Source organism: Lampetra fluviatilis, chromosome 2 (genome assembly GCF_964198595.1).
Source record: "Lampetra fluviatilis chromosome 2, kcLamFluv1.1, whole genome shotgun sequence".
Classification (NCBI taxonomy): Eukaryota; Metazoa; Chordata; class Hyperoartia; order Petromyzontiformes; family Petromyzontidae; genus Lampetra; species Lampetra fluviatilis.
In genome coordinates, this window is record NC_136276.1 from 35,491,951 (window position 1) to 35,507,981 (window position 16,031).

General features: G+C 44.3%; 2 protein-coding genes across 2 annotated transcripts in view; one reads left to right on the top strand and one right to left on the bottom strand.

Moving 5' to 3' along the window:
* The window catches only part of DNMBP (dynamin binding protein), a 348,547-nt gene that overhangs the window by 99,407 nt on the left and 233,109 nt on the right, over positions 1-16,031 (top strand). The gene's annotated exons all lie outside the window — the stretch shown is intronic.
* The window catches only part of SNTG2 (syntrophin gamma 2), a 102,066-nt gene continuing 86,557 nt past the window's right edge, over positions 523-16,031 (bottom strand). Inside the window, exons 10-17 of the mRNA XM_078875388.1 lie at positions 15,670-15,799; positions 14,822-14,860; positions 12,368-12,484; positions 9,710-9,781; positions 5,677-5,829; positions 4,501-4,593; positions 2,803-2,913; positions 523-1,716 (exon numbers count right to left, since the gene is read on the bottom strand). Coding sequence (XP_078731514.1) covers positions 1,588-1,716; positions 2,803-2,913; positions 4,501-4,593; positions 5,677-5,829; positions 9,710-9,781; positions 12,368-12,484; positions 14,822-14,860; positions 15,670-15,799 — 844 coding nt within the window. The 3' untranslated portion in view covers positions 523-1,587. The remainder of the gene's footprint in view (positions 1,717-2,802; positions 2,914-4,500; positions 4,594-5,676; positions 5,830-9,709; positions 9,782-12,367; positions 12,485-14,821; positions 14,861-15,669; positions 15,800-16,031) is intronic.

The window sequence follows — 16,031 nt, forward strand, 5'->3', positions numbered from 1 at the left end:
AAGGTTCCAGACGGCTGTTGGTGCAGCTCCGGATGTATTGCCAGGACGGCAACTGGTTCTGGGTACGATGAGCATTGCAGATAGAAGTGCATCAAGTGTGCCTCCAGCTTCCACCAGGATAACAGGAGTGCTGATGTACTCTTAATTGTATGAAGTGTACACAACTACAGGCTACTGCTTTGCACGTGCGCTGCTGTGAACTGTATTTAAAGTTCTGACGACCACGTAAATCAGCAGCGGTTGTCACTTTGTCGCACGGAGACAGACGCAGACTCAAAAAGTCGCGTGATGTTTGTCCAAAAGCGTCGTGAGTGTTTCGAGATGCCGGGAGCCCGGGGTACCAATGGCACTTGGCAGTAGTTGTGTCGACCGTTCGAGTCGTTTGGATTTTGATGAGCACATTGAAACAGGAGAGCTCAACAATGTCATTACGCTCGACTTTATTTTGCGTGTGTTGTTTTTATTTTATATTTTTGTACATATTACAGGCATAATTTATTACATGTTCACCTAAAAGAGGTAATAAAGCATAGATCTCCTTAAAGTTCATTAAAACAGGAAAAGAAACGTGTTGCGAATACTGGAAATTCATTTGGCGAAAACGCATATAAAACTGTCACTGCCTTTCAAGGGACTCTTTTTTATTTTTTGCGCTGGAGGAAGAAACAAAACTGAAACAATATTTACGCAATTAAATTCTAAGCATAAATATTAATCGTCGCTGATTTTTTAAAAAGTGTAGTGTACATTATATACAATTTTCATAAATAATAATAACAGTTTTAGTGAAATGGTTGTGTGCTTTTTGAGTTAATAACAGCTTAGATATTTAGGCATTTATTTGAAAACTAAATATTAAACCAAAATTTGTATTGATTGTCTCAAATGTGTTATAAGCACAATTTTTCAATAATACTGTACAGTATCTAACAATCCACAAATTCATATACAAGAATAAAATCTATTAACAAAATAAGAACTTCATTGCAACTCTATCCCTTTCACCTACATTCTGTGTGTCATAAAATCCTTTCATTTGCAGATCAGTCAAGTTCATTATTCACGGATTCATACAAAAATATTGAATAATTTTACTCACAATGTATTTTGTTTTAAATATTAGGGGAAATGTCGATGCACGATTGAAAAAATAAGCAACGCGGAAAACAGTTTACAAAGGATATCCTTTTACGATGAATCTATTATTTTACTCGCAAGGCATTCTGTATATATATTGCAACAAACAGATAAAAAATACCATTAGATGTGCATTCATTAAAGTTGCATGGGAAATAGCGGTGAAGCTGACTAAATGAGACGGTGTTGGTCTTTTTTACGGAATCGCAAAATGTAAAATGTACACGATCTTCACGACGTCGCCACACTCCGTCCCCCCGGACTCGCGCTGTTCACCATCCTGGCGCGTCGCGTGCTCGCCGTCCAATTCCCATCCTCCCAATTTTCTCGTCGTCGCGTCCGTAAATATTTTAGGACGGCGAAGAGCAAAATTGCTTTTGAACTCGACTGCGTCGCCATCGTTTTCAACGAACGACCGAGTGGCCCCGTGGTCCGCCGATCCACTGCGCGCTAGCTCAGAGCGTGCTTCTTCGACGCGCCCTGCGCCTCCACGAACGCCGGATCCACCAAAGCCACTTTAGCGGCGACGAACGAATGGATGCAATGCAGCACGGCCATGTGATTTGCGAATTCCAGCTCCTGAGATGAAAAAAAAAATCAAATACATGATATATATACTGTAGTTATATTCGCTTCGCGGAAATGTGAGTGTTGCGTGCTTCCCAAGTGCGCTGCGCGGCACAATCTATTTACAACGCCATCGGACGACATCATAACGGGGATAGCCATTAGGCTACAGGGTGGCGAGTTCAGAGGGGTGCGTGCGGGAACGGAACAAAGGGATGTTAACGGCCCTTTTAGTCCAATGTGAGTGCGCCACGTTACTCAAACATAATAAGTAGGATTTCTGGTTTATCGTTGTTTGACATTAATGTGGCCGTTTTTTTATGGTGTTTGTATTCACTGGATGTAAAATGAGTCATTTTGATCCTGTTTTTTTGTCATCACGAAAGAAAGCCACTGGCGGTTGCGTTTGTATCTGTTTGGATAATGCGCCGCTGCCGTGTCCCCTCTGCGCCAGCCCACGTGGGGTCACGCATCTCCGAGTGATCTTTTGAAGCCATTGTAGTGATTTCATGGGGGTTTTTTTGGTCGTAAAATCATAATCGTCATCAGCAGCCATGATCAATCCGCTGCTGGATGAAGGCCTCCCTAAGCCGTCGCCATCTCTCACTAATCTGCGGGCAATCCATCCGGCACCTGCACACGGGCTGATTTCATCGCTCCGTCTCCCTGGTGGACGCGCTATCGGACTCACTCCATTTCTTGGACGTCACTCCACTGGTATTTTTAACCATCATTTTTAATAATTATCATAAAAATATAGATTATGATGTTTTAATGATATTTTACATTTCTGATGTATATATATACATATCTTCATATATAATTGTATACGTGTTTAAAATTGCACGTGAAAATATATATTTGATTAAAAATGTCAAAAATACATTTGTGGGATTTAAATTTTATATGGCTGCATTGATTGAAACCAGAATAGCTCTTTATTTTCATTGCTAATTTGATTTGTTTTTCTTATCTGAAATACCACAGTTGTATTCATGAGCGCAGCTTCTACATTATGCAAATATGAACACGTGAACAATCTGGGAATGTAATGGAATAGAATGTGTTATGCGTTGAGATGTAAGTGCACGTCCTTACCTTTGTCTCCACTAATTTTGTGTCCGTGTTTTGAAATAAAAACTTAACCCTGCTCATTCCGTCGTCAGAGGAGCCTTTGAGTTGAGCGAACTTGTAATGCCAAATTAGATGCTGCGAAACAAAAGCAATTTACAAAAACAAACAAACTAGCAAAGCAACAACCAACAACAAAACTGAACTTACATCATGTTTCCTTCTCTTGCTATCGCACATGTTCGCTCGAACCCATTCCCATGCAAAAGAAACCCAGCACAAACATGATCTCTTGACTCGAGTTCCCTTCCAAATTGCAGAATCGCCACCATTGGAACCTCATTTGCCAGAAGAAAAAATATGATAATTGTTTTTTTTACCCTTTTATCTGGCAACAAAACTGACACCTTTTTTTTACAAGGAGTCATGTTTGCATAGACCACAATACCTGCAGTCGTAATGCAAACAAAAAACATAACTCTGATAATGTATGCACTGTCCTTGAAGTTGATTGGTCCACACCGGAGACAGCTTTCCTTAGAGCCTAGTCTCACATGGTGTTGGACCAAATGACGGCAAAAGGCGCACCATTTGGCGTCATCTGGTCCAACACCATGTGAGACTAGGCTGTAAGGAAAGCTGTCTCGGGTGTGGACCAATCAAATGGTGCGCCTTTTGGCGTCATCTGGTCCAACACCATGTGAGACTAGGCTCTAAGGAAAGCTGTCTCGGGTGTGGACCAATCAACTTCAAGGACAGTGCATACATTATCAGAGTTGTGTTTTTTGTTTGCATTACGACTGCAGGTATTGTGGTCTATGCAAACATGACTCCTTGTAAAAAAAAGTGCTCATCCAATGGGCGAGGTCTCACGACGACGGCCAACTTTCAGGCCAGGCCCGGCAGAGTACCGCCCAGCCATTCTTCAACTGGGCACGCCACAAAGAAGTCCAAATAAAGTCGCGGCGTCTTTTCACAGACGAACGAGACGGCACCTGCCTTGAAAGGACCACAAACGGCAGGTGTTGATGATGACGTAGGAGATACTCCCCGGCACCCAATGTTATGTCGAGTAAAACTTGACACGTGTGGAGCCTAAATCTTTGTCGTTTAAAAAAGAGACCATTAGCTTCAACAGGGCTCATATTTTACCGAAGTACATTCGTTTTCCTCCTTTTAAAGAAGTGTAAAATCGTGGAAGTTGCTTGATCTTCACAAATATAAAGTCCCACAAATATCATCATCTGTGCAAAGACCCAACGATATTTATCTGCTAGCAGTTTACAACATAAAGGGTGTGAGTTTTTAAGGATATATTTTTTAATTAGCAAATCATATTTTAAAGTAAAAACATTAACATTTCTTTGGTTTTCAAAATAAAAAAAATAAAAAGTTTTATTAACATTATTCTTAACTCGCTTTGGTCATTAATTTTAACGACTGCACAACTCATTATAACCATTTAATTAATTTAGTCGCTAAATTGTAATGCATTCAAAGTTTCTTTACGCACAATTATTAAATACAAAGTGATGTTTCCTTCAAATGTTATTGAACAAAATGCAAAAAAAATTACTGTAAACGGAATCATAATTTTCGGGTGTCATTAAAATGTAATTGCAGCGTGGCTGATTTACAACATAGACGTTGTGTAGGAACAGGGCCGCAGTTAATGCTTCCTACGAGCAAAACTGTCGTCAGCTGCTTTATCATCGGTACACATACCTTTGTTTCCGCATCAAAACATGTAAATCCTGTGTTAAAGTCTATCTTCAATCCCAGTGGCCTTCCCTTGAGTAAACAGTTGTAGGTTATAGACTGAAAAATAAACACAAGCAAAATGACGCCCAGATTGCACTGAGCATGGATCTCACCCATCCCCAGCCCCGCACACATAGTCTGTAGAGAAAGTCAATAGAATGCGTAATTAGACAGCTCCTGGTTTTCTGCTGAATTGGGGTTACAGAAGCGGCGGTAGGAGAGAGAAGGAATGGTCAGAGGAGCGGAGGAGTGGAGGAGTGGAGGGACGTTTGTGAGCAGCGAGCATGAGAGGCAGCGAAGGGAAGATTGGGTACTTGGAAGTGAGGGCAGGCAGATGTTCAAAACACAAAAAGACCCCCCACTGGCACAAATAAACTGTAATTCAATACACATCATTAACGGTGTTTTGACCTAAAAATAACGAAACGTACATGAAGTGACATGCATTATTCATGACCAAATTCCATACAACATCTTAATAAAAACCACGGAGCCAGGCAAAAAGGCCTTTCATAATGGCTTTGCAATCTACTCGTGTTGACGTAGTCTGAATTTTATTTGAGTCTTAACCTGAGTCTGTTATCTGTAAGTGTAGTCGACTGAAGCAGTCTAACATTTTGTAAAATACGCATAGTTAATAAATGCATATGTTTGGGGGTGTGCACCACCCCACCCCCCCAAAAAAAAACCAAGGTCAGTACTCAGTAAGCTCAATACAATCACCATCGCTGGTCCTTCTCGGCGCACTGCCGCCTCTAACGTCAGCAAGTGACCTCCGTCCGCATATTCACTCGGAATCGTCAGTCACGGCGGTTAGCCGTATTCATCGTCACGCTTATTTTTTGTCCGCTACCCTTTCAAAAATTTACGTCACTAATTTCCTTAAACAGAATTAACAAGCGACAAGACAAACGTAACAACGTCTACAGCTCCACTAGCTCACAGATTGATGGTCACAATCAGAACCTTAATTTCTCAAGGAATATTTTCCGTGGCCCTCTTACCCGTCAATCCCTAACTTCCCGGACCAGCAACACATTTTTCGGAGTCCAGCCCCGGACAACTCCCCACTGAAATGAAGCCCTGGTCTTGATTGATCAAACACACAGCGCAGTGGCCACGTGGGTAAAGTACACCTACCCCTCTTCTCTGTACCTCCAGGAAGCTTGCCGTCTGGAAAGCCTTCTCCCACACCGCGAGCTCGCTCGCCTGCTCCACGCTGAAGTAGTGGATGTCTTCCGTGGAGGTCATGACCCTGAAGCAGTGCTCCTTCTGGTCCTGCAGGTCGCCCCCCTGTGCGTCGCGTCCGTGAGATCGGCAAGGCCGGGCGAAGGGGGCGGGGGTGGAAGGGAATGAACGGAGGAGGCCCGTGAAAAATCGGCCGGCGATGAATCGTGCCGTCCGCTTCGATTACAGTGGACGTTCAAGGATCCCGTGGCACCCCAGAAATGCAGAACAGCTCGAAAATACGTGGCGTCCCTCCAGGATGCTGCCGTTGCGACTCCAGCGAGTGCTGACTCATTGCGCTGCGTCTCTCGCAAGGCTGGCTGAGTGGCGTGGGGCCAGGGCCCTCGACTCTCAGGGGGGCAGGTCAAGAGTTTAACGTTTTGCTCAGAGATTGACTCGGCCCATTATGCCTCCGTGGTCAATAAAACAACGAGTTCTGCTATGTGTTCCACTCAGAGGCAGGCGGGTGCTCTGTGGAGTGACTGGTCCCAGCACCTAGGCACGTGGTTAGGCCACGGTGATTTAGGGCCATTGAACGAGATGAGCACTGCCCGGTGGTAATTTAAGCAGGTAGACACTGAAAGTGAAATCAACAGCAACAAAGTAGGGAAGGAAACCAGAATTACACATCCTCTGATTGTCTGACACACACACACAATTGTAGTGATCTCAATCTGTGATAGAGGAAAAGCAGGCAAGAGATAGAGGGAGCAGACAGGAAGAGGAGAGACGAGAGGGAGACGCATAGTGGGATGAAATCACGTAATGGAAGGGGGTGGGGTAGTCAGATCAAGACCGAGTGCTCCTGTACACCGTTCGTGACCCTTGGAGCAGAATGGCACTTGGGATATCACCTTGATGAGAGGCGATACGTATCCAATATTTGAACAATTCCACCAACATAGACTCAATTCGATGACAATTTTGAGGATTCAATTTAGTTTTTTGTCCTCTGGTGAAATCCAACTTGTCCTGCAGCGACATACCGAGCCCTCCCCCTCCCCCCAACCACCAGCACCAGCAGCGTCTCGCGACGAGGGGCGCGCGGCATCACTTTGCTCGCGACAGAAGTTCAAGAGGGAAAAACGCCGACGGCAGCGCAAGCCCCCCGGGCCAACGCTTTGCTGCCCATCGGCCTCGCGCTCACGCCGCGTGTCTCCTCGAGAGACGAAGCAACCGCTCGCGACGTGGCCACGGAAGAGGAGGAGGAGGAGGAGACGGTGCGCTTCTAGCGAAACGATGGCCACGCAACGGAGCGCCCCCACCAGCGCCCGCGTCGCCGCTTGCGCGGAGAGAGAAGCGCTGCAGCGGATGAACTTAGCGGCGGCGCTGTGCCACGGAGCTGGCAAACGGAGTTCGATTCGCGCTCACGGCCAACATTGGTGACAAATGTCGGAGCCAGTCACGGGCCTCCCGTAGGTCGACTCAGCCTTTTATAAAACAAAACAGGTTTGACGTTGCTCATGGTTGTAAATGCTGTGCTCTAGTATCGGGGTTGTCATTGGGCACTACCACTCGAGACGTGCAAGGGATTCCTATCCATAACAATCCTCTATTATCCTATCCTATATATCGATAATTCTATGAACAGGTGTTTTTTAAAATCCTTTATATTAAGTTCACTTGCTTGCTTGCTTGCACGCTTACGACCGTGCAAATCTTTCGGTCGTTTTTTAACCCACTTCCCGTGATCCAATCGAGCTCACATTTTGCACACAGACTCGTTGTGCATGACAACTTATTTACGTGAAATTTTTTTTCCAAAATGTTACACTTTTTAGGAAAAAATAAATTATATTTAATTACCAATTGCTTAATGGTGGCAGGCAATCATCTGACCCATAGGTGGCAGCCATCTCAATCCAGAGGACGAGAGGACTCTAGCCGCCATGCATATAAAGGATTTATAGTGAAAAACTTTGTTTTTACGGATTTTTTTTTTTACATATGATGAAGACAAAATAAGTTGAGATGGATGCGGCGTGCCAAATCATACCCGGAAAAGCATTCCAGACTGTTAAGCACTGTTTGTCGAGCTGAAGCTCTTTCCCAAACTCTATCGCAATGCGGACTTGCAAATGAATACGTCTATGAATTTCCCAGCCTTTAACTGATGGATTTGTTCAACATGATAATACAATAAATCATACCCCCCTTGCCAGCCCACTTTTGGACGAAGGCCTCGCCACACTCTGTTACATGACCATACTTCACCACGCTGGTCAATGTGGGTTGGAGAAGAGGGGGGTGGGGTGGAAGTCGCTCCGGTTCATGAATTACTAGTCATTGATATTCAAAATAAGTTGAGATGGATGCGGCGTGCCAAAATCATTCCCGTGAAAGCATTCCAGACTGTTAAGCACTGTTTCCCACCTGATGACGGACGCTTGTGTTGCGCCCGAAACGTCGTGATTTATTTTATTGTATACCTACGTGACTTTACCGAAAGAACCAAAGAGTATGGATTTCTGCAGTCACGAAAGCTTCTAGTCGAATTTAGGTACAGTAACTGGCTTCATTAGAGCAGTGCGCTAACCATTGCACCACCAGTCCACCCACAATGCAGACCATTTAGACCGCGGTGGCCAACCTGTAACACAAAGTACCCATGAGTTCTGCAAAAAGCCATGGGCATATCTAATATTATATCATAAAACTCACCATGCAACATTCATCCATTCTTCTTTGCTACTGTGATAGCATGTTCTACGTTATGCCCCATCGAGAAAGCTGCATGCGACTTGATTTAGATGAAGGAAGTTTCCAGGCACGGAGCTGTAGTCAAAACTCTGCAGGCATGTGGAACGATGAGGCAATCTCTTTAAGGGAGCAGAATAAGCAGTGCTCACTGCGGAAGTGATTGAGACACAATGCAGCATCGCGAACGCAGCTGCTGCGGCAGACCGCGGCACAATCACCGCACATCGGTTCACTCCAAATTTACAAAAGGGTGTTCATTGTGAGCCACGTTGGAGTCGAGTGAAAATGTTTCCCATTCGCAAACCACTCGGTCAAGTAGTGAAAGGGAGCGATTAAACGCGGCTATCTCGTACGAGTGAATTAAAATTAAACGTGTGACCCCTGCACCGCCACGACACGCGTGGTGGCGTCTGTAACTCACCAAGGTCAGTAGCACCGGTTGTAGGAACAATTCCTATTACAGACACATCCAATTACCTCGGGTGCTATAGCTTTCTCCTGCAATCAGAAAGCCATCCAGTCTTTCCGATTGCTTTCTATTTTATCCTGCAGTGTGAATCCTGATGGACGGCTGCCAACTTTGTGTGTCAACTTCAATCCCATGATTGGATTGGGGGGTTTCAAATTACGCCCGGGAGCGATATGTCCATTACCGCTCATGAAATATAAGTTAGCGTGCACTCCGATAAAGTCTGCATCCTGTTTTTTTTTGTCTGATTGATAACTAACGCTCCGCACCTTGAGTGATTGTTGTATTACATTGATTACGTTGAAGGAGCAATGAGTAGCGTTTGGTTAATATGATGGTGGCGTGGCGAAATGAGAAATCCGTGCGCAACGATTTGCTCGCCTAGCTGCGGGATATTTTTACCCGGGCATCGCGAGCCAACGGTTTAAAAATCGAATCCCATCGTGAAACAAAGTGCTGCGGTAAAAAAAAAAAAATCCTGTTCGGCATCGTGCAGTCAGGGAGGCTGTCGACGGCGCGGGTACATGCGCCGTCGACACGGCGAGGCAATGCGTTGCAGCAGCCAAAACCCACAGGTGCCCCGGTGGGCAAGGAACGCGCACGCGACTCGTTCGTGAGGCCAACAACCCTCAAGCGGCAAGTAAACAAACGTGAACTCATTCTGAACGCCAGGGGGGGCAGGAGGGGGGGGAGATTCTCCTGTTGTTGCACACGTTTTGCTTTCACCGGAATGCGTTTTGCCTCGGGGTTAAATTAATTGGCCTCGAATTATCTCACCTTAAGAACCTTACAGAGGACTTCAAACACATTGTAGATCCGTTCTGCCTTCTCCCAGTCTCGTGTGCTTACCTGTAAATAAAAGACAATAAGGTTATGATTTTTTCTCACAAAGACCATGATCGCCTTTCACAGCCTGTTGGGGGCAAGTGCTGTTTGAGAGTACCGGTAGAAGCCCACAGAACACATGGGGGGATTCTGTAACAGGCATCACACCCGAAGTGCTGATGTCAGAGAATAATCACAGAACAAATACATTTTCAAAGGAGTTTTCATAAAATAATGAATCATTCAGATGTCCCTTTTACCCTTTACACTTTATCACGTGGGCTTTCCCACACAGTCTGCTATGAGCGTGTTCCTTAACAGTCAAACCGCTATATTTAATTCTCAGCACTGAAATTTAGTGAATGGGTTGAAAGCGTCAACTCATTACACTAAAAAAATCCAACTCTTTGGTTCTTTCGCTAAAGTAAAGTAGTTAGAAATAAAATGAAATAAATCACGACGTTTCGATCGCAACACAGGCGGTGATGACGACGTTTCGATCGCAACACAGGCGGTAATGACGACCGCTTGTGTTGTGATCGAAACATCGTGATTTGTTTTATTTTGTTTTATTTCTAACTACGTGACTTTACCGAACGAACCCAAGAGTATGGATGCCTGACGTCACGAAAGTTTCAAATCAAGATTTAAAAAATCCTGTTTGATCATCGGTGACTTGTCTGGATTCGAACCGAGGTTCTCACTGGTGATGGCTTAGTGGTCTGACCTCTAAACCACCAGTCCACCTGCTGACATCAATTACTAAGCTCATAATATTGGCATCAAACTCTTTGTGTAAAGTATATGCTTTATTTTATTTATATCATCATCAATATCCTCGTCGTCATTTGGAAGATAATTACAAGACACAGGAGTAGGTAGGGTCCATGAAAGGTTTTTCTTTCCTTCACTCGATTTATATTACTGATTCATACATGTTGCCTTTAGCAGGTTCATGTGACCCCTGTAGCCACTCGGGGTTGCTACCTCCACGACAATGATGAAACAAACCCAAACAACCGAATTCCTGAATCGAATTGTTGACCGTGATCGAGATTATTCGTCGAGTCACGAGGTGGGGTGAATCGTCGTCACATCTCTATCAGGTGCAACGTGACGTCACTCTCAATCGCCGTCCCGCGACAACGATAAACGACGACTGTCTGCCGTGCCAGGGGCCAAACGGAAAACGTGAAGACCCCACGGCAACGCGGACAGACCGTGTCCGTGGGCTCTTCATCCTACAGCCTCCGAGGCGGCCTTTGAAAAAAACAAGTTATTCATCGCTCAACAGGCTCTAAATAATGCGACGTATTGATCGGCATGATTCATTACCATAACATAGCATATCAAATCCATATCAAACATACGTGCCACAATAAACATGAATATACAATCGGCCAAATTAATATACATTGAGTGCGCGGATGGGCTTTGTTGTCCTGCTTATCAGCGTGCGTTGCAAATGCATTAACGCGGCTCGTGGGAGGCAAGCGTGGAAGGAATGGGAAACGGGTTGAGAAGGAGGAGGCTGTGGTAATGGCAGGGGCACCACGGTGACTATGAGATGTTAACTACCTCGCCTGGTATACAGGAGGCTGTGGGTTAGATCCTAACCGTGACACCTGCTGCTGTATATTTGGAGCTTGCAAGTTCTCCCCGTCGCCAAGTGGCTTTTTCTCCGTGTCCCCCGGTTTTTTCCCCTCCAAATTTAGAAACACGAGTTTAGAATATTTGGCTATAATACATTTACAAATTATTATAATAAGCCACTTGTATGAGCTATTATTTGTGGCCAGGTCACTTCTGAAAAACAGCGACAATAGCTCAAGTGGGCATTAACTGGTAAAATAAAAAATACTTTAGTTTAGTTGTCGTCTTCCCTGCGGTCCGCTCCTATAACGTCACTCACTGCCAGGTCGCCGACACAATCATTCATCAAGGAAACGGGGGTTGTTTTAGTCACCTGGTGACTACGACTGGAGGAACATCGTCGAGCATGATGATGGTTATGACTGCTCACCACATGTCAGAGCCTAATCAATGTAAATGAAGGCACAGACTGAGATCATTCATTAGAGACAGCAGGGCTCAGCTTCCTCCAGAGGACCCCCCCCCGCACCCTCCCCTCCCGCAGGGCTGTGCCTAGTGAGGAGGCATGGACGGCTGAGTCTACGACTGAAACAAACAATGCTGACCAAGTCAACTTCTCGCAATCACTACAGATCCACAAACGAGCTGCAAAACAACCGCACAATCGAGTCGACGCAGCCAACAACAGCGCATCGCCTGCAGTCCCCTACACATTCAGATTTTTGCTCAGCCAATTATTGAGCGTGTCCCACGTGTTTGAGGAGACCAGAAAAAAGGTGCGCACGAGGCAACGAATGAAGGGTGTGTCTTCTCCTTTGTCGCAATCGCGACTTAAACATCCATATCCAACTTCGACGGTCGCACGAACGGAGCTCTCAACAGCGGCGCGCGAGGACCCACGGGAAAGCGGGGAAGCAGGCCGGTGCCGATCTCTCGTATCGTGGGCAAACAAAAAAGAACGACATCACGGCCGCCCCGGGAGACGCGCGGCAGCGTGCGCGGGGAGGGCCCACTCACGGGAGGGCAGGAGAAGAGGTGCATGTGGTGGCCCTTGAGGGCGAGGAAGCGCGTGCGGTAGACCTGCCACGTGTCCGGCGTCGGCGCACGCTCGTACAGCCAGCCCATGTGCACGATCTGCGACCATCACGCGCTCGAGTGATTCGCGCGCACCCACCGCGGCGCGCTTACGCGACGGGCAATCACACTCCACCGCAGACGACGACCTCGCGACTTGAATTAAAATTTAACCTTAGCCGACCGAGGAGATAGAAAATAACAAACAAGGGAATTTGATTTATCCTCAGGTTCCGTGCCGCAGCTGTCGTCGGCGTTGTAATTAGTTTGTCCGTATTATACATTTCCGCGTGTGTTATAGTTGTATATGAATAAATAAAAAAGATACACATTTCGAAAACTGTGGTGAGTTAAAAAAAAAGAGACATCATTAACTTTGCAAAATGATTGCATGAAATATTTACGGCAAATGATTCATATTCTGTGCCACTCGACAAGAATGCGATGACTCAAAACTATTTTGGCAAACAGTATTTATATTCTTTTGCAATTTTAAATGAAAGGCAATAACTCGTGAACTTCACATCACGTAGTTTCTCCGTAATAACGCTGTTTAATATAAATGATAAACAATATCGAATGAGTATTTTTGCTCGTGCGCACACTTAAGCATCGTCGCAAAGGCTTCTGGATATCAGGCAGTGTTGGGCCGCTGTGAGGCAACCACACAGATCTTTTACTTTGCAATCAGGTGAGAGGCCATTGAGATGATCAATCTGAGACTCGGGTTACAAAGTAAAAATATAATAAAATAAAAATAAATAAAACAATTGCACAACAAGATCATTAAAGGGTAAAATATGGTAAACAAACAACAGCCATTTAAGCAAACAAAAACCATTCCGACACATTGAAAATAAACCCAAAGCAATTAAATATATCCTGTGACCAAGTAACATGGAATGCGCGCGATCTTGTCAGATCTGAGAAGCTAAGCGGCGTTGGGACTGACTGGACAGTGCATGGAACGGAGACCATGACTCATGAAAGGCAGGTGCTGTGGGCTGCTGTGAGGCTATGTTGAGGGGAGTGTACCAATAATTAAATTGTACTGCACTATGCTCCAATGTCTATGAGCCCCATCTTTACCAATCCACACGAATCATTGTGGTGAAGTATGGTCAAATAACCCCAGGCCCAGCTAGGCCCTCGATTCAGCAGTGGATTTCCAAAAAGAATCGATACCCACACAAGTGCAAATATTTATTTTACAACATACGACGACGGTAGAACGATAGTACAAAGTATAAAGTATAAAGATACAACTAACAGTGAGATAAGATACACGTCTTTGAAGTGTATTATAAATCTAATGACAAACAGTGAAACGCGTTTGTTGAGATTTGCTTAATTTTATCTGTAGGCTTTCACAACCAAAGTGGGTCATAATTAATTTAATTTTGCGTCGGATCAACTTGTGGGATGTAATGCCAAGGTTGAACTATAACCCTCCACCACCCAACATTTTCAAAACTGTGCTTGTTTTTCAACAAAAAGCAAATCAATTGGCTCATTTGTCCACCACGTGACAACTCTATTTGATTGGCTGTGTCGGGCGTTGCAGGTTGTAGCAAAGACAAACTCCTGCACGATGATCTATGCTCCAAGCTCGTGTGCTGTTTCATTCAGACTCTGTCGCCTCGACGGACCTGGTTTTCACCTGAGGACGGCTGCTTGCGTTGTGGCCGAAACGTCGTGAGAATTATTTTATTTTATTATGTTTTATTTTTATTATTTTATTACTTCCCTTCTACGTGACTTTACCGAAAGAACCAAGAAGATAACCCAACGTACATAAAGCATGAATCATCATATGTTCTTGTTTACATGGTACTGTATATATAGGGTGGGCCAAATGTCAGGACACATAGGATTATTTAATTTATGTAAACACGTGCATTTACACATTTTAATTGTTGATTCGTTAAGTTTATATTCATCTATTATCATTATTAATATCTATTTTTCTTCTTCCTCTTCGGAATAAATTTGAATACAATTATGTATGCAAAAGAAGGCAGTTGAAACCTTTACAAAAAAGTCATAATTACATTTAAAATAGAATTCATGCATACATTCACGTAAATGGAAAGCAGTTTGAACATTTGTGAAAATAAATTAAACAACCCTATTTGATGTGTTAAATAAATGTGTGTCCTGATTTTTGGCTCACCCTCTATATATGTGTGAACTGCCTTGAAACTTCAGAGGTGAACTTTGGCTGTCGGCATTGTAATGTTAATAAATCAGTGGTGGAAAGTGTTTGACAAGATAATAATAATAACACCTACACATTTACAATGTTTCGCAACACTTATGTCTACTCCTGGCCTTGCTAGGAATATATATGTGATTCGGAAATGACCATGCTGTGGATGATGAAAATGTCAGCCTCACCTGATCATGAGCTGGGGAGTATTTATTTGACATTTTCATCTGGGGGAGAAAAAAAACACACACAAAAACACAATTTACATTTCAATACGTCTAATACACCCAAATGCACTTTAGAAAAAACCTCCATTAGAATGAATTAACATTTGAATCTTTAAAGCAAATGAGTAACATAGAGTGAACAGAGTGCAGGCAGACAATTACAATTCGCGGAAAGGGACTGGAGAAAGCAGATAAGATGTCACTTGGTTTGATGGGAGTTCATCAACAAAATAGGAATATAGCAAAGGCTGGCTGTAATGACTTTTGAAATAGATGATAGTAACATAGATACAGGAAATATTGTGGCAATTGCCGTCTGATTGCAAAACGCTGTGCGAACACGAATACACTGTTTATTTTGTTATAATTAATGATAATATTCAAGGAGTATTTTTTCTGAACACAATGGAAACAAAAATCTGAATGTTGCACAAAGGAAGCACGATGCAAAGCTGCACGCTTGGAATTTACAGCGAGAGACAAAAAGAGACGCACGTGGATCAGAGAGGAAATGCAAATCAGAGGCATTCTGTGGAGTTGAAAAAAGTAAAAGTGCGCTTGGCTCGGGCACACCTCCCAAATGTTTTCATTTACGATAGAAGACGGACGAGACGGGTGACGGAATAGCAGCCAGAGGAGTGAACGCACGCGAGAGCACGACCACCGTGGAGATGGAGCGAAGAGACTTGTTTACGTAAGATAGCGCGTGCAGGAAGGTCAACAGCGTGGGCGAGGCCTTTGATCCGGCAGTGGATAAACCGATGGCCGCCGCTCCTGACAACGACGATCATGGATGTGTTTGCGCTTACGTTCTGTTGAGTCAATTCCGTGGTGTTGGAGGAGATTGCCTGATACCAGTCGTAGCACTCCTGCGAGCTGTGACATTGCAGAACTCCGGAGCTGATGCCATCAACAGCAATGACCTCGAATGCGTTTGGTCTGAAAAAACACAGGAGCCAAGGAATCATTAAGCAGCGTGGAGTGCGCACTCAACACTTTACATTTTGACGAAAGCCAAACGCTCTTTAGTAACGAACGTCAATGCATCATAACGCAGCTTGTTTTTGCCCAGTGCTAGACAAAATGTAGCTTTTGGCTCATTACAGAATTTTGGCTCAGTTTCCTAAGCACAATAATTACGTGAACAAATGATAAATTAACGTCTGCAATA